This window comes from Eublepharis macularius, chromosome 14 (assembly GCF_028583425.1).
Source record: "Eublepharis macularius isolate TG4126 chromosome 14, MPM_Emac_v1.0, whole genome shotgun sequence".
In the NCBI taxonomy this organism is placed as follows: domain Eukaryota; kingdom Metazoa; phylum Chordata; class Lepidosauria; order Squamata; family Eublepharidae; genus Eublepharis; species Eublepharis macularius.
Genome location: NC_072803.1, coordinates 62,207,550 through 62,232,221, shown reverse-complemented (window position 1 = coordinate 62,232,221; position 24,672 = coordinate 62,207,550). Strand labels below are relative to the sequence as shown.

The following is a 24,672-nucleotide window of genomic DNA, read 5'->3' as shown; positions in this document are numbered from 1 at the left end:
CTGTTGCATGGCATCCCCTCTAGCCACACTCATCAACACAAGGCATCTTTCCTCTTTTCCATGAGCACAAAGAACCCAGCATTTTTTCTGTGGTTGGACCCAAGCATCTTAGAAGACGCTAGGAGCCTCTAGGAGGCTAACAGAGCAGATAGAACAGGAGATGGACCATTGTGCACGACAACATTAGGAAAGCCTTTAAGAGCAGCAAATTCACTTCCACTGCACAAGTAAAACACACACACACACACAGATGGGGGTGAACAGTGGGGGTCTGGAGTGCCCTGACTTCCACTGACTTTTCCCGTATCTGTGTTCTTCTACATTCCACAGCATGCTCTGATGGTAGCCCTTGGAAATCTTCTCCCCAACAATTTCCAGCTGCCGATAGCCCCATTCAGGCAAGGACGCTCCACTGAGCTGAAAATAAAAGGGGTGGGGAGGAGAAGTGTATTAGCTTTTTGCTGTAACACGACATGCAACTGCCTCCCCCCCTATGCTCCATTATGGCAGCTTCGCTTATCCGGACAGGGCCTTCTGCAAACACCACCCTGCAGTTGGGCAAAATCAACAGCTGCTTGCCCACATGCTTTAGCCCAAATCTAATGGAATGGCCTACCTGAGGAGGTCAGGAAAACTTCCACTCTCCTGGCTTTCAACAAACAATGCAAAACTGAATGATTCACAAGGGCTTTCTATTCAGATTATAAGGTAGTAAGAAGTAGCTCAGAGAAGTGCATTGCTAGGGAGAGGGACTATATGCTACTCTGTTGGGTACTGTCTGCTGATGTAGACACACACCTTCTAGGGAGTTCCCATGCTGCTAAACACGCCATGTAAATTAGTTATGTTTTGTTTCAGAAAGATTTCATCTCTGTGCTTGGCTTTATGCTTGTTTTCCAAATTTCTGCTACCATACCCGATTGTATCTCTTTCACTGAACATCCTAGAGATGGGCACGAACTAAAATATGAACCAGAGTTTGTCATGAACCAAGCTGCTTCGTGGTTTGCAAACCAACAGTTCGTCAGAGTCCATTTCTTTTTCTTTCTTTTTTTTTAAGGCAGAGTCCATTTCTGACAAACTGTGACAAACTTTATGCCAGTTCATTTCGTTTGTCACTAGAGGTGTGCACCCCCTTAGGTTTCCCACTTTGGATTTACCGAAGCTCAAAGCAGCACTTTTCTTGCTATTTGCAAATGGCAAGAAAAGTATTGCTTTCAAATGCCGGCCACTTTTCAGCTGACGGTAGGGGGATCCCCCATAAGCTGAAAAAGCTGTCAACATTTAAAATCAGCAACACTTTTCTTGTGTGGCAAGAACAGTGTTGCTGCTTTCAAATACCTGCAGCCACTTTTTCCAGCTCAGGGGAGGACGGACCTCTTTCCCCTCCCCTCAGCTGAAAAAAGCTATGAACGTTTGAAAGCAGCTTTTTTCAGCTGAGGGGAAGGGAATCCCCCTCCTGTCAGCTGAAAAAAGCAGCCGGTGTTTGAAAGCAGCAACACTTTTCTTGTGCGGCAAGAAAATTGTTGCTGCTTTCAAATGTCCCCCTGCTCTTTTCAGCTTACAGGAGGGGGGGGTCCCTCCTCCCCCTCCCCTCAGCTGAAAAAAACTGGGGGCTTTTTCAGCTGATGGGAGGGGGAGCAAGTAGCAAGGAAAGTGTTGCTTTCAAACTTCCCACCCTGCTTTTTCCATTTGATGAGAGGAGGAGGGGGGTTCCCTCTTCCCTCTCCCGTCAGGTTAAAAAAGCGGCGGGGCGAGAATTTTTAAACTTTTCTTGTTGTTTGCAAATGCAAACAGCTACAGAAGTGTTGCGGCTGCTGCTGCTTTGCCAGCACCTGGAAGTGACGAACCATGAACCGAATGAACCTGTTTGCGAACTGGGCAAATTCATGGTGGTTCATGGTTCGTCTCTTTTCACAAACCACCAACCACCACAAACCACCACTTTCTTGGTTCGTGCCCATCTCTAGTCCTAACAGTTGTTCATTATTGTACTTTGCTCAATGAATGTCCTAGCTGTTGATTATATTGTAATTTCTCTTGCACTGTTGAATCCATCTTGGATCTCAGTGAGAAAGACATTAATAAACAACAACAACAACAACACACAAGTTGTATGAACTCTCAGATCTGCTGTCAGAAAAGGAACCCCTAAGATCCATTTACCTTCAGCACTGCTGAGGTGTTCACATGGACAAATCTTACTTCAGACAGGATCGTCTTCCAAATGTCCCCATCCGAGTCCCGGTTCACAATTTCCTGCAACGGGAGTGGGACCTTTGGCATTTGATCATTATTAACAGAGGAGCTGCCCATGATCCACTCGGCTCTACCTGCAGTGATTCCCTGCCCACAGATAAAGAGACGGGCTCGATAATCTGAACTTCCCATTTTGACGCTTGATTTCTTACTCTGATGATAGCCTGCACTGACTATTACTAAAGAATATGATTTCCATGTCACAAAACTGATCTAGGTTAGAACTAAGAAAGTAAAATATAAGTTATATCTGCTAACTAAATCATACCAGGCTTTCCTACTCTTTATACAAAGCAACGAAAGGAAATCACCATTTTGAAAAATAGTTATCTTTCCTTTCCTTGCCCAGTATGTCTAACTGCGGTCAGCTTTGCCACAACTGCGTGCCCAGAGACTGTATCATGCGTGGAAATGAAATCCTTCTTTGCAATCATGTGCAACAAAACAAAGGTGGGGGGGGGGAGGACCCAAGAAGAAGCTTATATATTCCTTTATTTCTTCTATGGTCCTTATATAATCACATTCTAGACATCAAATGCACAGCAATGAAATCCTGAATCAAGGGAGTCGTGCAGCCTCACAGAATTAAAAGTAAGTTTTGCTTGCTTTTCAGGACGGCTGCACAGTGCATGTGAAACGTACTCAGGTCAGCTTCCACATGGGGATTTTCCCCCCTGCAAGCCCCTGTTTCTTGGGGAACTTCCATACAATGCCACACTCTTTCCAACTGGGCTTGTGAGGCTCCTGGGGCTTTCCTATTTAAGTGGGAGCAAAGAAAAACCTCCTTTGCTCTAACTTAAAGGGGAAATGGTGTGACGGCTGCTAGCCCACAGTTAATCTGTGAAGGGAGACATAGATTAACCCACTTTCAAAATGTTGGTGATAAACTCTGGCATGCCCCCACCCTTCTATGTAAGAGAGATATAGAGATGTCCTTTAATTGAACCACCAGGAAATTATACCCTGGGAAGACTCTCTTTCTCAGGACGGAAGGACAAATAAAGATCTCACACTGCTATAGAATGGAGATGAGCTCCCACCATTTGGTTTAATTGTCAAACTGGGCTAGAAGAACGATTGTTGGTGTGACCTTCAATGCCACATCAAAGTCTCTGGTGACCTGCCATACTGTAATTCATGAGGATGCCACAGGACCCAGGCGGGCTTGTTCTTCCAAAGCCAGGATTGGTGGGAGGGAGGGAATCCAACCATTAGGAAAAGAAGTTTTAAAAAGGTCTGTATCTCCTTGGTGTGTTCATTTTGGACCAAGAGCAAGGGGGAAGTTGGCATTTGCCGCCGTCTCCTGACCTTTGGGGAATGCAACCTCCAACCTGTGGGCTTGGATTTGGGATGCCAAACGTAACATCAGAGTAGTTTTTAAATCAGACTACTTAGCACTTTTTTTTCCTTTTTTTAGTTCTGTTTGGTCTTTATGCCATGATATTACCCTCTTGCATTTCTGTCCTATGCAACACATTGAATATAGTACAATAAAGACCTTTCTTGTCCAAGGAGGAGGCTGTGTCAAACTGCCCACTCAGGTGCCTTTTGTTCATGCTTGGAAATCTCAGAGGCTCACCAGCGCCAAACTGCTGGTGAAAAGGAAGCCGGGTGGCAGGTCTGAAGGATATCAAGCCAAGAGAAGTGGGAGGGGGGGGGTCTTGTCCCCTGGTACGCAAGCGTGTGCACACACCTTCCCTGAGGCTGTAATACCCTGCCAAGACTCCCCGCCCTGCCACCAATGGGGATTAGTAAGACTAAAGGCGAAGAAGGCTGCTGCCAAACACTCTTCCACCAAGGATATTTCCCACTCGCCATCTTTCTAAAATAATATTTCAATTGCTAATGGCATTAATCGTTGTTTGGGCAGTCAGGATTCCGCTAAAAAGCAGTACAGAAATGGCCGGCAACGGCTTTGCCCCTCACCACTCTCCAGAGGTTCTGCGCTGGCATGGAGACGTTGTGGTCGATGTAGCAGGAGACCTCTTGGGCGTGGGGGCTCAGCGGGGCAGCAACGTCGTGCCTGGAAAGCCAGAACAGAACGCGGGAGTCTCCCTTCACCCTCCAGGCACCTTCTGGGAGGGGCGAAGGGCAGGCAGCAGCGCCTCCCGCAGATTCGCTTCCATCGCAGCTCTCCCCCCCACAGGCATTTACGTATTTATTTCATCTTTCTCCCCACGGAGACCCAAAGCAGCTCGCATTCTTCTCCTTTCCTCCATTTTATCCTCATGACAACCCTGCGAGGTAGATTAGTGGGTGACTGGCCCAGAGAGCTTCCACGGCAGAGCGAAATTTCGAACTTTGGTCTTCCCGATGCTAGTTTGCCACTCTGACCCCTTCACCACATTGGGACGAACTGAGAATATCCCCCAGAAATTGGAAACACGGTGCCAAGTTCTAAACCTTGGCTGTATTAAAAAGAGCTTTGAACGATCACCTCCGTGGGAACATCCAAGCCACTCAGATCCACCCTCTCCTCTCCGAGAGGAATGACATGCAAGTCACCAGCAGGCTCAACACAGTATACCCGGCCAGGAGCTGAACGCATGGATGGAACTGAGTGTGAATCCTGTCACACATCACTGAGCCGTTGCTGCTTAATGACTGCAGATCTGACTGCTCGCCCTTCAGTGCTTGGGGGCTGCAGTGAAACATCTACTTCCTTTTCCAGTCTAGTTCGCTAAGCTGAGGAAGGGAGACGGGAAGCATTATTCCGGCCTCTCAGGAGAAAACGAAGCTGCAGCTCTAAGCCCAGGATCCCCAAATGGATTTGTTATTAGAAGAGACAGAGTCTTTACCATATGAAGTGAAGTATTAGCTAATTGTTAGCCCAAATGTAAGTGGACTTAGAATTCATAGATATTGTTAGAATTATTAAAGTAGATATTTTATCCGACTGTTAGTTTAAACTTAAATATATGTGGAGCTAATATAAAGTAATAGATAATAGATTTTAAGTTTATAACAATATTTTTGAAGTTAATAGATAGGGCTTAGTTGAATAAAAGAGTAAGTAAACATGAGATAAGGAGTTACAGAAAAAGGGGACAGATTGCGAATAGATTAGGATATAGGGTTGGAAAGCTGTTGGGAGTCCTGGAAAAAGGGGGGGGAGGGAAAGGGTAGGGGAAAAGGATAATATGTTATTTGAGAGTTGTATATTAATATTCTCACCTAATAAAAATTCTTTAAAAAAAAATAAACCCAGGATCCCCAACTTTTTTGAGCCCGTGAGCACCACTGGAATTCTGACACAGCATGGTGTCAGCCCCAGCCCCAAAATAGCTGCCACAGGAGGCAGGGCCAGCCCCAAAATGGTTGCCGCAGCTTTTCCTTCGGTCACACAGTGAAGATCCTTGTCCTATGGTGGCAGCTGCTGCCAAAGCAATGTTTTTCAAAATCTGTTCAGCCAATCAAATATCCAATGACCAATCAGAAGCCTTGCTGGGCAAAAGCCCTACACATTTTCTAAAAATACTCGGCAGGCACCGGGATAGGTGTTGGTGGGCGCCATAGCACTATGTTGGGGACCCCACCGTAGACAAAAGAAGTGGGAAAGAGGGAGCACAACCCATTTCAGGACACCCTCCACCGTTAATGGAGGAACTGAAGTTCTGCCGGTGGAGTTGGATCTGGGGTGGGCTGTTCATACGTGCAGCTCCTCGCCATGACCAGAACTGAGTAAAATTGCATCTCAGAATACTACCAGTTTCCAATGGACTAAAAGTGGATGAGTATTCTGAGAGAACACACTTGAGAGAACTGGGCACAGGCCAAGCACGATGCACGCCACCTTAGATCTCTAATCGGCAGCCTCATGGCTGTTAGCTGTCGGAACGCCACGTTAGAGGCACTCTCGTTATAAACCAGCTTGGCGTTTCTTTCATTGTTATCAATGGTTTACCTTGAGTAAAATCTGAACCAACCCTGGACTGTAACAAAAGGAAGCGAAGGAGCTCACGTGTTCAAGTAGCGTGTCGTGATCCCGTGGACCAGCTGCACAATATTTCCGTGGCGCACGGGACGTGGCGGGTTACTGACCACCAGCTGCTGCCTGTTGGAGAGAAGCAAAAGCTATAGCTCACCTTAAAACAGCAGAAGCAAATGGTTCATGGCGAGTGGTTGTGAAAGCAAGAGAGAGGCACAAAGTGACACACAAGCCAAGGCGCAAGAACCAGGCGAGAGACAAGGAGATAAGAGAAGGCATCATTTGGAGACTGTTAGTTTACAAACCTACAGGAATGATTACGAGCTGGAAACGCCCTGGCCCCTAAAAACATAGGATTAAAGTGCCCTGGATCCTGCCCCAAACTATCATTGATGGAAGGATTTCCATTAGCAGAGAATTTCTCACCTTCCCCTGCCCACTGCAGCCAAGAAATGCTGCTTCCGGGGGACAGGGGAGGTCCAGGAACAATGGGGCTGGGGTCGGTGTTCAGAGGTCTGAAGTAGGAAAGTGAATTGGTAAAAATTGCAGCCTCCAGTGGAAAAGTTAGGTGGGATCCAACCCAATGAATACACATTTAGGACAACTCTACAATCAGGCAATCCAAATTCTGCAGCTCAGTTCTGCAACTTGAATACATTATACAGATCAAACAATACCCAGCATTTTTAAAATTTGGAATACTTATTTTTCAGGACTTTTTTTCCTGATTTTGTCTCAAGAGGGCTATGCAAGGGACTGAAGCCCTGCACTCAACCACTGGAAATCTTGTCCAGCTTCCTCTTCAGCTTTTCACGTACCACCAGGCAGTGCTGCCTACAGACATTCAAGCAGGGCTTTTTTTCCAGCTGAAACACAGTGGAACGGAGTTCCGGAACCTCAGAGAAAATGGTCACATGGCTGGTGGCCCCGCCCCCTGATCTCCAGACAGAGAGGAGTTGAGATTGCCCTCCGCGCCAGTGGCACAGAGGGCAATCTAAACTCTCCTCTGTCTGGAGATCAGGGGGTGGGGCCACCAGCCATGTGACCATTTTCTCTGAGGGCAACCCACTGAGTTCCACCACCTCTTTTCCCAGAAAAAAAGCCCTGCTTTCAAGCATTCTCGTCACAGCCACAAGTAGCAAAAGGCCCAGGGAATAGCCCAGGAGCGCCTAATGGTGCTGATTGGTGTTGGTCCAATCAATGAGAGTCCATGCAAGAATTGGACATAATAAAAATCATTCTAATAAATCAACATAAGGGCCACCAACTTGCTGTTTTTTAAATGAAAGCCGAACATCTCAGGAATCAGAATTCCACATCTAGTAGCCCAACCTAAGCCTTTTGGACCCCTTTTCTGCATCCTGCAGATCTGCAGCACTACCCCAATCCCGCATGGCATCCTAGTAGTTACATTATGCTATCTTTAAGCTCTAGAGCAGGGACCACTTGAAGATTCAAAGCTGCAAGTTGGTCCCATCCCAGGGTCGACCCTCCTGGGACCACAAGTGGCATCAGCATGCACTCTTGTACATCCTCCTAGGAGGAAGAGTGGAGTAAAAACACTTAAACAGACAGATGGGATTTCTATAGTTTCAGCTGTTAACTTGCTTCAATTATTTACAAAAGTAATCTTGGTGTGATGGTTGTTGTGGGTTTTCCGGGCTGTATCGCCGTGATCTTGGCATTGTAGTTCCTGACGTTTCGCCAGCAGCTGTGGCTGGCATCTTCAGAGGTGTAGCACCAAAAGACAGAAATCTCTCAGTGTGACTTTTGGTGCTACACCTCTGAAGATGCCAGCCACAGCTGCTGGCGAAAGGTCAGGAACTACAATGCCAAGACCACGGCGATACAGCCCGGAAAACCCACAACAACCATCGTTCTCTGGCCGTGAAAGCCTTCGACAATACAATCTTGTTGTGTTTTTACATTTTATAAATGTGAGCAACTCTGCAAGCCCATCCAGGTGGGGTGTGTGGGATGTGCCCTTTTCAAGTAAATAAAGATGCCCAGGTACTGGGGAGCTCCGGATGATGCATGGGGTGAGGTGGGTGGGGCTGGTCTCGCTGTAGCTTTACAGGACTCTGACCTGGATGGTCCAGGCTAGCCACTTCCCAAAAGCTAAGCAGGGTCAACCCTGGTTAGTACCTAGATGGGAAGTCCACCAGTGAAGTCCAGGGTTGTTATGCAGGTTGAGGCAATGGCAACCCGCCTCTGATTGTCTCTTGCCTTGAAAACCCACTTGAGCTGCCGCATGTCGAATGCGACTTGACAGTACTTTATGTACATATCTTTGTGAGAACCACTTGAGGTCTGGTAGGGCTGAGAGAAAGTGATTTGCCAAAGTTAGACAAAAAGAGCTTCACGATCATCCCCCTGGGTCTCTTCTGTCCATTGCACCACATGGCTCTCTTCTCTCTACATGGACACAGATGCCCAAACATAAACAACTGGCTGCTGTGTGTGTGTGTGTTTACAGGCAGGAGTTATCTTGTCATCCCACTTGGCAGCCGGGGACAGGTAGACAATAACGACTGAAAAAGCACAGAGGCTGCAGAGATGGGCAGTGCAGCGAGCAAGACAGAGAGGCAGGCCTGATCCGGACTGCAGACTCACCCTAAAGAGCTAGAGAGGACTGCAGCTGACCCCCAAGAATCACTCTGCATCCTGCCTTGCCTGGGCTTCGGGACACAGACCAGAGTGTAAAGGGTCCCCAATACTCACGTGCCAGGATCTTTCACAATCCACCAGTTATTCACGTCCTTGAAAGGGTAGCACGTCACCTGCTGCTGGTGGGAGCTGCCGCGGCCATTGTCGTACCTGCCGACAAGACGGGAGGAGAGCTCAAGGGAAAGGCATTGTGTAACAAGGCAATAAGGAAGCCACACGGGGCCTGGGCAGGAATTTGCAATGATCTCATGAGCTGTTCCTTTTGTGCCTGTGCAGTTCCTTGCCCCGGCTCCGGAGTTTTTTGATACAGGAACGGCAAACTGAAAGCCCCCCCCCCATTTGACCCTTGTGACCATGTCTGTCAAGCCCTGGTCCTTGAACACGCATATGAGCCATCAGAGGAAGTGGAGGGTGACGACACAAGGACAGGAGCAGCAAGGAAGCCCAGCCGCCAAGCAGCTGCACTGAGAGAGGAAGTGCCTTGTCTTCCTCCCCTGCTCTTTCGATATGAAGCCTAGGGGCTTACAGGCACGCTGGACGAGGGCACTCCCTCTACCCTGCACTGGGCAACGACATGACAAGCATCCTCCAAGCAGCTTGGCTGCAGACGGCTTCACAAACTGGATGATGCTTAAGCTGAGCCCTAAGTGAGCCTCCTGGTGGCAGGACGCCTCTGGGTGACTGTGGTGGCCGGGGGTTCCAACTCCAGTGGCAGACCTCTGTGAAGACCCCCCTGCACGCCTTTCTCAATGCCAACTGCACCAACTGCAGAAGTGAGCTGTGACTCACGAAAGCTCATACCTTACCACAAATCTTGTTAGTCTGATCAGTGCTACTGGACTCTTGCTCTTTTCTACTGCTCCAGACAGACTAACACAGCTATCTACGTTGATCTATCTCAGTGCCAACCGCCCACTTCCACAATGCCTCCTTATTCTTAGGCAAAGGGTATCAGAGAGGAAACAAGAAGATAATCTGGAGCTCCTGCACGGACTGGGCCTGAATGCGCCTGCGCTGTACTGAAGGCCATTTGCAGCTGGTTTTAATCGCCACAGGAAGAAAAAAGCTGGGGAACCGTACTGTGGATCGCCTTTTCGCTTTCTTTTCTTCAAGTCAAACAGGATCCCTTCTGTCAGCTTTCCTTTATCTGATTTAGATCAAGATGGGTAGCTGTGTTAATCGTATCTGAAGAAGTGAGCTGTGACTCACGAAAGGCCATACCCTAACACAAATTTTGTTAGTCTTATGGGTGCTACTGGACTCTTGCTCTTTTCATGAGATTTGTTTTCTAGGCCAGTAATTTTCAAGCACTCTACCAGGCAACCCTGGGACTCCTCAAAAGGTTATTGGGGGTTCAGTGAGCTCAATCAGGACAGACGAGCTACTCTGGAAGACAGCTGGCCCTCAGCCACCAGCTCAACTTCCTCTGCAACATGCCGTCCCCGCTGAGTTCTGAGTGCTCCCGCAACACACCCACATCTTGACAGGAGCAATGGGGAGGCCAGCAAGTCTGACCGGTGTCCCACAGAGACTGAGTGTACACTGGAGAATATGCCCCAGTATCTTTTGCCACATGCTGTAGTTCTAAAGTAATGACTTCTGGGCAGACAAGTCCGTGCAGAAAGGATTCCCTGAAGACAGAAACATTGAGAAACTATCCTCAAGAAATAATTCATCTATGAGTGTCCAAAAACTTGATGGTAAAGCTTACTCGTGTTATTAAACCAGTTACAGAATACTAAGAATTAGGTCCACTAGCACCTTAAAGACCAACTAGATTTCCAGGGTGTGAGATTTCAAGACACCTGACGAAGGGAGCTTTGACTCTCAAAGGCACAAACCCTGGAGATCTAGTTGATCTTTAAGGTGCTACTAGACCCCAATCTTGCTCTTCTACTACAGACCAACATGGCTACGCACCAGAAACTATCTTTACAGAATATTAAACTCAGTTATGCGGGACAGGCACACGAGGCCTTCACTGGCAGATATATCATGTCAAACGATTTACACCAAATACAAATTAGAACCCAAATTAAGGTTTGAGCTTCAATGTAGACACGTAAAACCTGGCGTCTTGCTGCTCGTCTGTTTTCATGTTCCATCCACTCAGCTCCCCCATGTCAGTTACAGCATCGCAGTAAGCTACTGTAGAACACAAAATCATAATTTGCAAGCCCACTTCAAACAACAGCTTCTGGTTCTGGTTTGCAGGCTGACCGCCAACACTGCTTTGTCAATTTAGACGTCAGAATAAACCAGGCTTAAACTCCCTTAACTGGGTCTTTGCAACCGAACGAGGCAGCTCCTCTCCCACCTGATGGGGTACGTGTTCTTGTGAGAATGCAGCCAGCAGGGCATGGGCTTGCCCAAGATGTTCCGCAAGGTGATCTGAGAGCCATACGCCACCTCCAGAGGCTGTCCTTGAGTGATCCGAGCCAGCCCGCCCTAGGAAGAGCCACAAAACATTCAACCAAGTAGCGGCGGTTTCGCGAACCCAGAAATAATAATTATTGCCGTCTAAAATCATACGTCCACTGAGAAGTGGCCTAATGCCCTCAGAAGCAGGCTAAGTTCACACAGACGTGTGTAGAAAAGTGGATCCTTTTGTTTTTGATTACAGACGGATGAAGGAAGTGAACTGGAAAGCACTCGATTTGAGGGGCAGGGAGGAGATAGGAAAATTCGAACTGCAACGGTGTATCTGCTTTCTGCTGTAGAGCATGTGTAGTAATGAAAGTGCTGGAACAGGATCTCCGAGATCCAAATTCAGATCCCCACTCCGCCATGGAAACTCAATGAATGACCTCCCTCACAGGGTTTTAGTTCTGAGGTAAAACAGAGGAAGGGAGAACAATCTCTCTCTCTCTCTCTCTCTCTCTCTCTCATATTTATACTCTGCCCTCCCCACGAACGGGCTCAGAGCAGCTAACAACAGAAATATCTTGCATTAAAAATCATCAACAGTTACCTAAAAACAGTATTTAAAAGCTCAGTACAGTACAACACAAAATACTAAAATGGCACCATAAACAGCATAGGCTACACTGAATTATCTCAAGACATGGATACAGCTGTAATATGAGCCTGGGGCAGCCAGCGACGGGATATGTCAGTCTGAATATACCAAAATGTAAGGCAGGGGACAATTCGCTGGCAGTCAACCAAAGGCCTGGTGGAGCATTTCTGTTTTACAAGCCCTGTGACACTATAATACGTCCCGCAGGGCCTGGATCTCAACTGGGAGTGCGTTCCACCAGACCAGGGTCAGAGCCGAAAAGGCCCTGGCCCTGGTCGAGGCCAGACAAGTGTCCCGTGGGCTGGGAGCCACCAAAAGGGCAGGGAGCTGTTACAGTTGGCAGCAGAGGGTAGGACCCAAAGCAATGGGCTTAAATTACATGCACAAAGGTACCAGCTGGGTATTAGGAAGAACTTTTTCACGGTCAGAGTAGTTCCAAAGTGGAATCAGTTGCCTAGGGAGGGGGTGAGCTCCCCTTCACTGGCAGTTTTCAAGAAGAGGCTGGATGAATACTTGTCAGAGATGCTTTAGGCTGATCCTGCACTGGGCAGGGGGTTGGACTAGAAGGTCTGTATGGTCCCTTCCAACTCTGTGATAAGTTGCTTATCTGCAGAGCACAAGGCCCTGCAGGGGGCATAGTGGGAGAGGCGGTCTCGCAGGTACGCAGGTCCCAGTCTGTGAAGGGCTCTGAACACTAAAAACAGCACCTTAAACTGGATCCAGAATTAAACTGGGAGCCAGTCCAGCTGGCACAGCACCGGATATATATGTGCCCAAACTGGCGTTCCGGTAAGGACGCATGCTGCTGCATTTTGGACCAGTTGTAACTTCCGGGTCGGGTCCAAGGGCAGCCCAGCGTAAAACGAGTTACAGTAATCCAACCTAGAGGTGACCGTCACATGGATTACTGATGCTAGGTCCTGGGGCAAGAGGTAGGGCGCCAATTGCCTGAATTGTTGTTGGAGGAAAAAGGTAGCTCCGGCAACGGCTGTGACCTAGGCCTCCACAGAAGGCGAGGCATCCAGAAGCATGCCCGGATAAACCACCACCCAGTAAGAAACATACACATGTGAACCAATCCCTAGAAGATGCAACATCCTAGTTCCTTAGTGTCAGCAGGTTATGGGCAAAAGGCACACTCATCTCCTGCTTTTTCTCTGGGCCAGTATCTTTAACTATCGATCAGTTAGTTCCTGAGTCTACACAGCCCCTCCCTCCGGAGGGAAGAGCCTGGGATCGGGGCTGTGTCATCCACTGCCAGGACTGGCCACAATATTTTCCACTGCATTTCTATGTGGAAGCATCATCATTAGGGGCTTGCAATTTGGTATATTCAGACTGAAACTATACCTGAAAAATACCTTACCAGCGTTTTCCAGGTATGTCCAGCCATCTCAGAAGGCCTTCCAAGGAGAGGCGAGAGCTACTTGACGACAGGCTGGGTTTCCGCCTACTCTACATTAGCACATCCATTCATTAAGAACACAAACGTGAGGCAGATCAAAATGCGCTGCAGTCTGTATAATTTGTTATACAATACCAGAGACCAGCAATCCATAGTATTGCCTGGAGGAGGGAGACTGCATTTCAGAAAGGGTTCTCCTTAAGACGCTCTCATGTCATGGATAATGATCGCCTTCAATTCAGCAAGGGTGAATTGGGCTGAAAACACCAAAACCAAGGGAAACCATATGGTGGGGGCTGAGAAGCTCTGTGCAGCAAGAGGGCTCTTTCCAGCGGGCTGGTAGACAGCAGAGTTCCAGGGCGAGATGAGCTTGTAACCACCTTTACTCTGAGGCGGTTTTAGCAAAAGCAGGCAGAAAACAGGTCTATTTCCTGAAACAGTCCTTGGCCTCTTCTGTCTCACCTCTAAGCTCGCCTGAAATGCGCTGGTCATGATCTGGTCGTGCGGCCCAGAGCGATACAGCAAAGCCAAGTGGACATAGAAGAACAACAGGTATGTGGCTACAGGCATAACCAAGAGCATCAGTCCTCTGGCAAGCAAGTGACACAGCAGAGAAACCTAACAGGAGCAGCACAAAAAAAGGTCACCTCTCATACCTAAAGTTATCAATGTCCGGTTAAAGACCTCCTGGTTGGATCCAATCCCCAGTGGCCTTCCATGTTTTATTGTACAAATTTTATCTAAGCAAAAATATTGGCTCGTTTCAGAGAAAGTCAAAGGGCCTCTGTGTGCATTCCATAAACATGCTATTAATAGGTTCTCACGCTCATTCTGGAAAAGCAAAGGATCTCTGTAAATCTGCTCCTTTGAGAAAGCCCACGTCCTCCCAGCCAGCGACTTCATAACACCCAAATGGTGGCAGCGCAGGATATTTTTACATCCAAGGCAGAGATCGCTGCCGTCAGGGCTTTTTTTCTGGGAAAAGAGGTGGTGGAACTCAGTGGTGGAACTCAGGACCGCCCAATGATGTCACTTTGGGTCAGCTGGAACAAGGGGGTAGTTTTTAAAAGTTTAAATTGCCCTTGGAGAAAATGGTCACATGGCCGGCAATCTCATCTCCCCTCTGTCTGGAGATCAGGGGGCGGGGCCACCGGCCATGTGACCATTTTCAAGAGGTGCCGGAACTCTGTTCCACTGCGTTTCCACTGAAAAAAAGCCCCGGCTGCCGTGCTGTCCTCCCCCAGGACCAGAGCAGAGGATCCTCCTTATTTCCTTGCTCCTGTGTTCCTCTTTAAAAACTGCAGGTTAAGGTGCACTATCAGCCCTGCTGGGCAGCTGCAGCAATATGTCAGCTTCCCCAGTGGAGCCACTAGCACATCCTTTGAGTAGTTTCAGGTTGAGAATACAGTAGCGGACGGGAGGCCAAAACTCCATCTCTGCATGCCTTGCTCCCAGTCCAACTGCGCCTGGTGTGCCTAAAGAGAATGCAGCTGCCAGCGCACAACTAGGCTGTGAGCTTTCAAGAGTCAAAACTCCCTTCGTTAGCTCCCCGATGAAGGGAGCTTTGACTCTCGAAAGCTTGCACCCTGGATATCTAGTTGGAGCTACTGGACCTGAATCTTGCCCTTCTACTACAGACTGACACAGCTGGCCGCCAGAAACAGAACGTGACTGTGACTCAATCTGGGGATGTGCCCAAGAAAAACCTACTGTGTCATTAGGCCCTTTCAGACTCACCAATACAGCTGTGTACTTTCTTTTTGCAACTTTTACAATGATGCAAGTTCCGTTTTTTTGTGAAACAGCAGTAATATAAAGAACAAAGAGTCCTGTGGCACCTTACAAAAACATTCTGGCAGGAGTTTTGCAGTCCTTTCTCTCTCTCACACACACACACTTCAGTTTCCAAAGAGAGTGAGCGAAGCAGGCAAGTGCCTATGAGACCCTGGTTCAGCTACACAGGCCCCACATCCACATGCCATTTTCCATTTTTAAAATCCGAGTCTGCTATATTGGACAAATGCTGTAAGCCACTTTGGGGTGCCTGGTCACCCCACTGGCACTTTGGCCTGCCAAATCTTCTGTAGTTATATTTTGTATCAAGCACCACAAGACTGTGTGTTGCAAATGTAGCTGCCCTTTTGGTGTTTGTCAGAATAAGCACAGGAAACGCAGCGTGTGTCCAGCACCTTTCACAGAACCGCAGCCTTTGTTTTAGCATTGCCACAACAGATTTCAAGAGTGCTGGATGAGCTATTTTTCTTAATGTGTGCTATTAGAAACATGAATAGGTGCCAGTAGGTCAACACACTTTCCTACTTACATTTGGCAAGCTCTGATCACCGATTAGTTGCCACGAGTGCATTCCTGCCATGGCCAAAAGTAGAATATAGGTGAAGAGGCCTGTGTATTTTACTCTGTGAAAGTAGCATCAAAGATTGGTAAAATGCACCATAATCCTCTCAACCACATGTAGCATTAGGCATGCAAACATTCAGTCACCCAATGCTTTCAGTTTTGCCTTTGAGGAGGTTCCTAAGAAGGCAGTGGGCACAAAGCCGCTACGGCAGCACAACTGCAATGAAATAAACAGGAGCGGGTCGTTCTCACAAAATAAAATGTTTTCTGGTTGCCAAGTTGTAACCCCCCACAGCTGGTTAGCCAATTAGGCCCTCCAACAATATGGCAACAACTGCAACAATGGGGACAGTGAAGGTTTTCACCAAACAGGCAGTTCAGAGTAGGACAATAAACACTGAAAGCCATCCCGAGGCAATAAATATTCAGTTTCCCCATGTGGACAACCAGATGGCTCCAAGAAGGCCACACACAGGCAGTGCACAAAATCAACACCCCTCCTTTCCTGTCATGCGTCAGCAACTGGCATTGAGACACACCGCCTCTGAGTATGGAGGCTTCATTTAGCCACCACAGTCAAGAGCTGTTGCTATCCTGAATGTATCTGTTTAATCCCCTTCAAAGTCATCCAAACTGCTAGCTGTCACTACATCTCATAAATTTTGCATGTTGATTATAATGGATGCATTGTGTAAAGAAGCATTTTCTTTTGTGAATCCAAAATAAGCTGTCCATCTTATCAGGCAATCCCGCATTTTAATGTTCTGAGGGGGAAAAAAAAATTTCTCTACACTACTGATAATTTTATAAATCTCTTAGCATACCTTCCCCTCCCTCACTGCTGACCTTGCCTGACTGTCTTACCAGTAAGGAAAAAAATATTATAACTTAATACTTACCCAATTGCACAAGAACAGGAAAATCCTGTTAGGAAAAGCCAAAACCACCATCTTGAAGAAAAGGGGCTTGAATAAGACAAGAAGAAAAAACGAGAAATCCAAGGATATATAAGTAATGACAGGAAAATAGTTCAAACTCCAGTTATGTTTAACTTCCTTGTCCCTGAAGAAGTGTTCAATGCAATGAGAAAGCTGTGAAGTCCCTGATAGTGCAGACAGAGCCCTGAGCACGGTCCCAATGGTGCAAAATACATCAAAAAGGAGGAAGCAGAGGCTAGAAATCTCACTAAACACACACAGATTTAATACCAATTTGGTTTCCCCGGCCACCCCCCTAAGTGGGGCAAAAAAGCCATTGATTATAATTGACATAAGCTACCCTGAACATGGACCAAAGGAGTGAGTGTATTTTAAATACCCAAATAAAATTTATTTAGCTATTTATACCCCACTTCCTGCCCCCCCCCAACAGGCTTATACTGCAACTAGACACAGAACAAAAGCAAAACAATGCCTTAAGAGACATTTCAATATCTTATTTATAGATTACTTTTAAAGCGTTATTTTACCTCTGCCTCTGTAAATTATAGAACTTCAAATAGGATAAAACGCCCAGCAAGATGAAAAAGATTAAGACAGATTCCAATAGCATCAACCTAGACTGAGTGATCAGGGAGTTCTCTGTTAGGAAAAGAAGGTAAAGAGAGATACTGTGCATTTGAAATACTGATCTTAGAAGCAGGTGGGGCAGAATCTGGAAATCCCACCACTACCTCCTAAAATCCCCAGGATTCTATACATTCTCAGGGACTCAAGCAGGCAAAGCCCCTCCCCTTTAAAGGACTTTCAGCAGCTGTCAACATTCTGTGCCTCCAGCGGCATGTTCAGTACTCATCAGGTTATTTGGGACCGCCCCCCCCCCTTTCGATTAATGGGCAACATCATTTTTCTACATACCCAGGGAGGCTGTGGGTCATTTTATCCCTTCAGCCAAGTGAAGGGGACAATGCGTACCCAACAGAATTAGCAGAGCAGCTCCGTGTGCAATGAGGTGTGAAAAACGCAGCTCCACCAATATCTGGTATGCCAAAGGAACACACAGGGCACCCGCAATTGCAGGCAGCAGCCGCAGGGTCCATACCGGCACATTGGAACTATATTCTGCAACAAGGGATAACATAATCAAGAGTCAGAAGTACACACTTCCCTACCAAAAAAGAAAGAGTAAGCTTTAACTCAAGGATACTGAGAGTTTCTCTTCTGCCTGGTTCAGGTTTGCTTTGTGATTTCCTACTGCCTTCACAGTATCTGCTTCCAGCTGCCACCCAGAGGAAGCAAAGAGGGCTTGTAGCCTGACTAGATGTATCTGCAGGCGCAAGCGTTTCCCCCCCTGACTGCGATTCTTACCTTGCCCTCTCACGGCATCCCCAAGTGCCCCCCACAGAGGTCTCCTCTCCCCCAGGAACAGGACTCCAGTGGGGCCTTCCTGGCTGCCGCAGGAAGGGCAACTCAGGGACCGTCATGCTGTGTGTTCAGAAATCTTTGTACCCAAGGAAAAGTTCATCGGGATCCAACCCAGAGTGAGGAGGAACATTAAAGGCTTTCTAATTTATCGTGCTAATCTGTTACCTGTTCGCGTGGCATACGTGCCATGCAGAGGCCGCTGCCTACCTTCCTTATAAAGCTGCCAATTAATTGCAGAGAACTGTATAATGCAGACATTTTGTTTTCAAGTGACCACTTAACTATATAATTAAAACAAGCACGACAGTTCATATTTTGAAAGCTTTCATGACAGTAACAAGGGCGCTGCAATAGAGGCAGAAGTCGGTGTGGACTAGGACTGTGGAGGTTTGGGTTCAAATCCCCAGCTGATCATGATGTTCAGTGGCTGTCCTCAAACTGCACGCATTTCACAGAAGCATGCAAAATCAGGTTGTAATATCATAGGCTGAAAAATCTGCTTCCCATCCTTCTGTCTTCTTAAACTGTGACACTCAGCTCTGGTGAGCTCAAAAGCTTGCACATTGTTTTACGGCAATGTTATCAGTCCAAATAAAAGGAATTACATGGATTTTTCTTGTTGCTTTTGGATTTTGCATGGACTGATAAGGCCACTCGCAGCTTTTGTCCTTGAACCATCTACAAGTTCTGGATCCAAATTTTACCTGTGCTGTGAATTCAGCAGGTGGTCTTGGGCAAGCTACTCTATCCCACCTTCACCCTCCACCCCAAAGTCTCAATCTGCAAGACGATGGTGATGATCACATTCAGCTACCTTACAAGGCTGTTTGCAGACAAGCATTAGTGACCTATAGTGCAATCAGGGGGCTTAGACTGCAGTCACACTGCTTAGGATTGCACTGTTAATGTATGAAGATCTCATCAAAGCCTGCATGAGTGCTAAGTATTATTACTTATAGAGCTCTTGAGGACAAAGATCCATCTTGATCACCCAAACTGAACTAGAAATGGAGTGGCCTACACACCATTGAAATGTCATTATCTGAATCCGAAATATTCCTGTAGGTGGCCCTTTCCCAGGGGACTGCCCTGATCAACAAATTGGTTAAACACCATTTAAATCCTTAATTTTAAAGTTGCAAAATAAGTCTCGACAGGGGTTTTTTTCTGGGAAAAGAGGTTGTGGAACTCAGGACCACACAATGACGTCACTTTGGGTTGGCTGGAACAAGGAGGGAGTTTTTAAAAGTTTAAATTGCCCTCCGCAAAAATGGTCACACGGCCGGTGGCCCCGCCCCCTGATCTCCAGACAGAAGGGAGTTTAGATCGCCCTCTGCGCCATGGTGTGGAGGGCGATCTAAACTCCCCTCTGTCTGGAGATCAGGGGGCGGGGCCACCGGCCATGTGACCATTTTCAAGAGGTGCCGGAACTCCGTTCCACCGCGTTCCTGCTGAAAAAAAGCCCTGAGTCTCAAGATAATTTCAAAGCCTTATTCTCAGAGCAGCTGAACACTTACAAAACTTGAAAAGAAGGTGGAGAAAGCTCCAAATGTTCTGTGCATTCCAAACCAGATGTATCATTACATTACAGTACAGCACCATCACAACCACTCACATCAAGTCATTTAACTCCTGGTCTCCTTTTTCCATCCTCTCTCTAAACCACATACTTGCACAGCCCTCTCATCCTGCATCTTCTGGAAATCAAACCTTTTTGGTCATAGAAGTGAAACATGCCTCACATTTCAAATTTAAGGGGAAAGTTGACCTCTGTTATCAAGTTTGAGAAATACAGTATTGGAGATCGTCTACCATAAACACCAAATTCATTTTTCTGCATACACAATCAGGGCAGCGCCAGGGCTTCTGGCGCCCGCCCCACGTGCAAGCGCACGCCCCCGGCCTGCGTGATGACATCACCTCATGATGACGTTATCATGCAGCAAAGCCGGGCCCATTGGCCGCCCTGGATGCCTGCCGTGCCTGGCTCATGGCTGCTGCGCCCGGCCAGGGGCATGTGGTGGTGGCGGCACCAGGCTGGCTGGCTGCAGCAGCTGCAGGCCAGGCACGCCAGCTCTGTGGCACACGCCTCCGCCCCCAGCACCCCCTCTGGTGCCCCGGTACCGCGGCACCCACCTCACTGCCTCAATGGTGGCGCCAGCCCTGTACACAACTGTATGCCAACCACCACATATTTGCAAACAAATGCAGACAGCATGACAGGAAGATGAAATTGGTTGCAACTGTTGCTCTGTGGATATGTGGTAAAAGGACACTTGCTTGCCGGCACGGAATGCGCCAGGCATCGCTGGGATTTACTGAATTACATTTCACCTTGTGAAATACTACTAAGGCCACAACTATATTAACTCAGGCACTTCTGAACAGCTCCAAAACACCCTGTGCTTGGACAACTCAGAGCCGTGGTGAAACTGTCTCTTACCTGCACCGATTCGGTTCCATAAAAAGTTCCCATCAAATCCACCTAAGTAACCTAAAACAGAAAGGAGAGGTGAGGGGAAATAAAACACAATAAAGACTTGGGAGCATATATAAATCATTTGGAAGCTGGTGTTAAAAAACATGTGACTTTTAACGTTTTTAAATTAACAGACAACAAATACAAGAACATAGTTCGAGTCAGTTAATATATCACTCTAAATACTGTACATTATAATCAGTTAACAAGTCATACTAACCAATACATTAACTATAATTCCACTAACTTCTGCCTACAAAATTAAACTTTTCTCATCAACTCTAACCGTGGAATGAACATTTTTCCCTTCTTCCTTTCCCATTTGTGGAAAACTTTCCCCACCACAAGTGACAAACGTTGGAGCACGAGTTTCATTTCAGAATCAAGCAAATTAATCACAAATCAGCATCTTTTACATACAAAAGACATCTGTAAAAGTTGCAGATTTGGATAGAATGATTTGTTTGATTCTGAAAAGAAATATAAAATATTATATGGAGAAAGATACATACACTCGCAAGCACACACATATATTTGAACTTTTGTAGCTGCTCTGAGAATAAGGCTTTGAAACTATCTCGAGCCTTGGGGCTTTTTTTCAGCTGGAATGCAGTTACAGCACCTCTTGAAAATGGTAACATGGCCCTAGGACAATATATTGTTGATTGGGGGAAACTGAAACAATTTTTGGAAAAAAAGTGGGATGTAAAAGGAGAACTGTGGCAGTTTGAAATTTTTTAAAAAAACAATGTTGCAATGAGAAGAGAGAAGGGATCTTACCATTTAGGGGGAATGTAATTATAATCTAAGCGAATATAATATTTAAGGGAATTGTACATTGAATATATGAGATAATGAGAAGGGGTAAATAGATATCTCAATGAGGTATACTATATATGATATATAACATAAAATAACGGGTTAGTGGATCAGACTTTACATTATAACATATTATGAGGATGTGCTATATGGTGTTGTGTGCTGTGCTACATTGGTGGCATAGCATACAATATATATATAATATATTACTATAATATATACTATATTGATAGTGTATTTGATGGAGTATATGCCTAAAAGAAAAGAAATAGAATAAGTTTAAAGTAAGAGATAGTGTGATCCCTGCTATATATTATACTATATTGTTATGTTATATTGATATGAGATATACTATATCAATAGTATGTTTGATAGAGTTTATGTAAAAGAATAAGAATGTGCTTAGAGTAAGAGATATTATGATTCAAAGTTGGTAGGAAAATATAAATGAAATAGATTTAAGTAATAAGAAGGGTTAAGGGTTGGAAAGCTGTTGGAAGTCAATAGGGAGGGGGGAGGAAAAGGGTGGGGGACAGAGTAAGGGGAAAAAATGGGATTATATGTGTTAAATTTGGAAAATTTTCTTTTGTTTTTCCACTCACCAATAAAATTTTATTAAAAAAAAAGAAAGAAAAGAAAATGGTAACATGGGCAGTGGTCCCGCCCCCTGATCTCCAGACAGAGGGGAGATCAGGGGGCGGAACCACCGGCCATGTGACCATTTTCACTGAGGGTGATTTAAACTTTAAAAACTCCCCCCTTGTTCCAGCTGATCCAAAGTGATGTCATTGCGCGGTCCCGGAAGCGTGGGCACACTTTGCGCGTGCGCATGTGGTACCAGGGGCACCACCTCCCGCCAGGAGTTGCCCCCTGTGCTGGCAACCCACTGAGTTCCTCCACCTCTTTTCCCAGAAAAAAGGCCCTGCAATGCAGTAACAGGAATACATGATACCAAACTTAACCTGCATTACGCTTTGTTTCTCTCCAGATCACACTTCCTTGGTCTATCAGCAGCCAAGCAACTCACTACCTGAACATTTTTTTTAAATTAAAAAAGACCATCATGCCTGGATCCAGGTCCAGACAAAAGACCCCTTCCCTCCCGCTTCCGAGACACCTGCCAGGCCTCTGCTCAAGCTGTGAGTCTCCTCCCAGAGAAGCAGTCTGGTGTCATTCATTCTAGATATTTTGATTTACTAGTTACTCTAGGTGCCAGTTCCAGTTGGAAAGTGGGGATAAAAGTATTGTAGCTTTTTAAAAAAGCTGTTGCCTTAATTCTGCGACACAGTTACCCCTGCTGAGCCCTTGTGGTGGGGCAGGCTACAAATGTAAATGCACAGTGAGATTCTTCCCTACCTCCAAAAGCCAAAAGCATGTGACCAAAGGGCGGGCCGCTGTCATCCACAAAAAAGATCTGCTTCATATACAGAGAGAGGAACTGTCCATAGTAAACTTCATCGAAACTGAAATACCAAAGGGAAAGGCATGCAGACTTCTCATTGGGTGCCTAAAGAATAGGGCTTGAGCTACATCAATTGGGACTTTTGCAGGCAAGGATAAAATGGAATGTCCACAGAATATTCCACTCTGCCACCTCAAACCCCCACTCAGCCATGGGCCTGATTGGATGCCCCTGGGCCAGGTAATTTCTGTCAGCCTGATCTACCTCACCGGGTTGTTGTGAGGATAAGACGCAGGAAGGGAGAACCACGGATGAGCTCCCTGTAGGAAAGGCAGATTTGAAAATGTTACAGATAGAGACTTTGGAGCTTGCATGGTAAAGGCACAAATACCTATGCTTAAAAAGAAAAGATGACTGATGTGCACTGGTGAAACAGCAACAGCTATTATGAACTTTGCCACTGTATCCTCAACTGATGCTCTTAAATATACATCGCTTTGTGATACTTTAATCTTGAATACAGCCAAGAGGGGGCCTGAAACTTTGTCCAAATCCCCGCCCTACATAAACATTTGCCCTTGTCTCCCCACTGCAATCTAAAAATGCTCGTCAGTTGGCAAATTTTCGTTGGCCCAGTTGCCACAGCAGACCTTTACCACTGGGGCTTGTTTTTCTCTTGGCCACCAAGGAAGAAGGCAAAAGGAATAAGAAAAGACCTTGAACCAGCTCTGTTGAAAGCTGACAATCAAGAAGGAAGCCAGGAGGACAAATCGCCCCTCTGGAAAATGGGACTCTACAATGACCTTCTGCACAGAGCTGCTCTAGGAACAGAAAAAACAGAGGCTCCCCCCCTCTCCCCCCCATGTGACACTGTGACATCAAGACCAACAAGCTCCAAGATCTACAGCAAACAAAAGTGTGTGTGTGGGGTGGGGGGGAGGAACTACAAAGTAATAAAAAATGCAAAACAGTTTGCTTACACTACAGCTCGGGGGTAGGACAGCGCCCACAGCCGGCTTATTAATCCAGCAGCAGCTAAAACCAGCAGGTTGACGTTTATTTCCACCGAAAGGACAACGGGCTGCTTCAGGAAGCCCAGCATCTGGCCTGTCAAGATTGTCGAGACTAAAAAGGGGCAGAAAAAGCTCTCGTTATATTTCCAATCACAACATACTACTAACAGTCATATTTTTACAGTATATTTTCAAGGTGCTTTGTATGGGTTGCCTTGGATCCCGGAGTCTGCTGCAGTTTTTAAAAAGAGTTTTTTGGGCATCTTAAAGACTCATAAATGTATTGGTGCAGCACTGTTTGCAGGCTGATTTGATGAAGTGCAATCTATTGCGCAAAAGGAAATGCCACAATAAATCCATTCATCTTTTTTTTTTTATTTTTTTAAAAAGTTTTTTATTGGATTAGAAATATTTTAATGTCCATTACAATCAATTTCCTTTAAAAAATTCCAATTCTAACCCCCTCCCTTCCCCCCCCCTTCTGTTGACTTCCAACAGTTTTCCAACCCCTTATCTATTTTCCCCTACTCATTTCAAACTTATTTTACCTATTAAACATATACTTTCACTCTCTTCTAAGCTTACCTATTATATCACAATGCTGTCTCATTTCCCTTTCCATTTAACTTAACAACTAGATAATACATTTCTGGCATATATTCTTCAATAATCATTTTGGTAACCTGTACTCTATCTTACTCATTCTGATCTCCTCTATATTGAACAAACAATTTATTCCTCATTATACATAACTTTAAGTACATTATAAACATTGCATACCTTCAATATAGGTCAATCAATTTAACCCATACTCCATATATTACTCTTTGTTTTATACTTTAAGCATAAGTCAATCAATTTGACCCATATTCTGTATATTACTATATATTTTCCCCTACTTTCTTGTATTCATTCATTTTGATTATACAGTTTCTCCATTATACCATTATCTGCCAGCAA

The 24,672-nt window shown here is 46.1% G+C and overlaps 1 protein-coding gene across 1 annotated transcript in view; it reads right to left on the bottom strand.

Annotated features, from left to right (window-relative positions):
- POMT1 (protein O-mannosyltransferase 1) overlaps window positions 1-24,672 on the bottom strand; it is a 38,077-nt gene that overhangs the window by 7,821 nt on the left and 5,584 nt on the right. The window contains exons 2-15 of the mRNA XM_054997815.1: window positions 23,680-23,824; window positions 22,654-22,760; window positions 20,443-20,493; window positions 17,550-17,696; window positions 17,105-17,216; window positions 16,536-16,601; window positions 15,602-15,695; window positions 13,741-13,896; window positions 11,172-11,302; window positions 8,909-9,004; window positions 6,221-6,313; window positions 4,186-4,282; window positions 2,167-2,259; window positions 297-417 (exon numbers count right to left, since the gene is read on the bottom strand). Coding sequence (XP_054853790.1) covers window positions 297-417; window positions 2,167-2,259; window positions 4,186-4,282; window positions 6,221-6,313; window positions 8,909-9,004; window positions 11,172-11,302; window positions 13,741-13,896; window positions 15,602-15,695; window positions 16,536-16,601; window positions 17,105-17,216; window positions 17,550-17,696; window positions 20,443-20,493; window positions 22,654-22,760; window positions 23,680-23,801 — 1,486 coding nt within the window. The 5' untranslated portion in view covers window positions 23,802-23,824. The remainder of the gene's footprint in view (window positions 1-296; window positions 418-2,166; window positions 2,260-4,185; window positions 4,283-6,220; window positions 6,314-8,908; window positions 9,005-11,171; window positions 11,303-13,740; window positions 13,897-15,601; window positions 15,696-16,535; window positions 16,602-17,104; window positions 17,217-17,549; window positions 17,697-20,442; window positions 20,494-22,653; window positions 22,761-23,679; window positions 23,825-24,672) is intronic.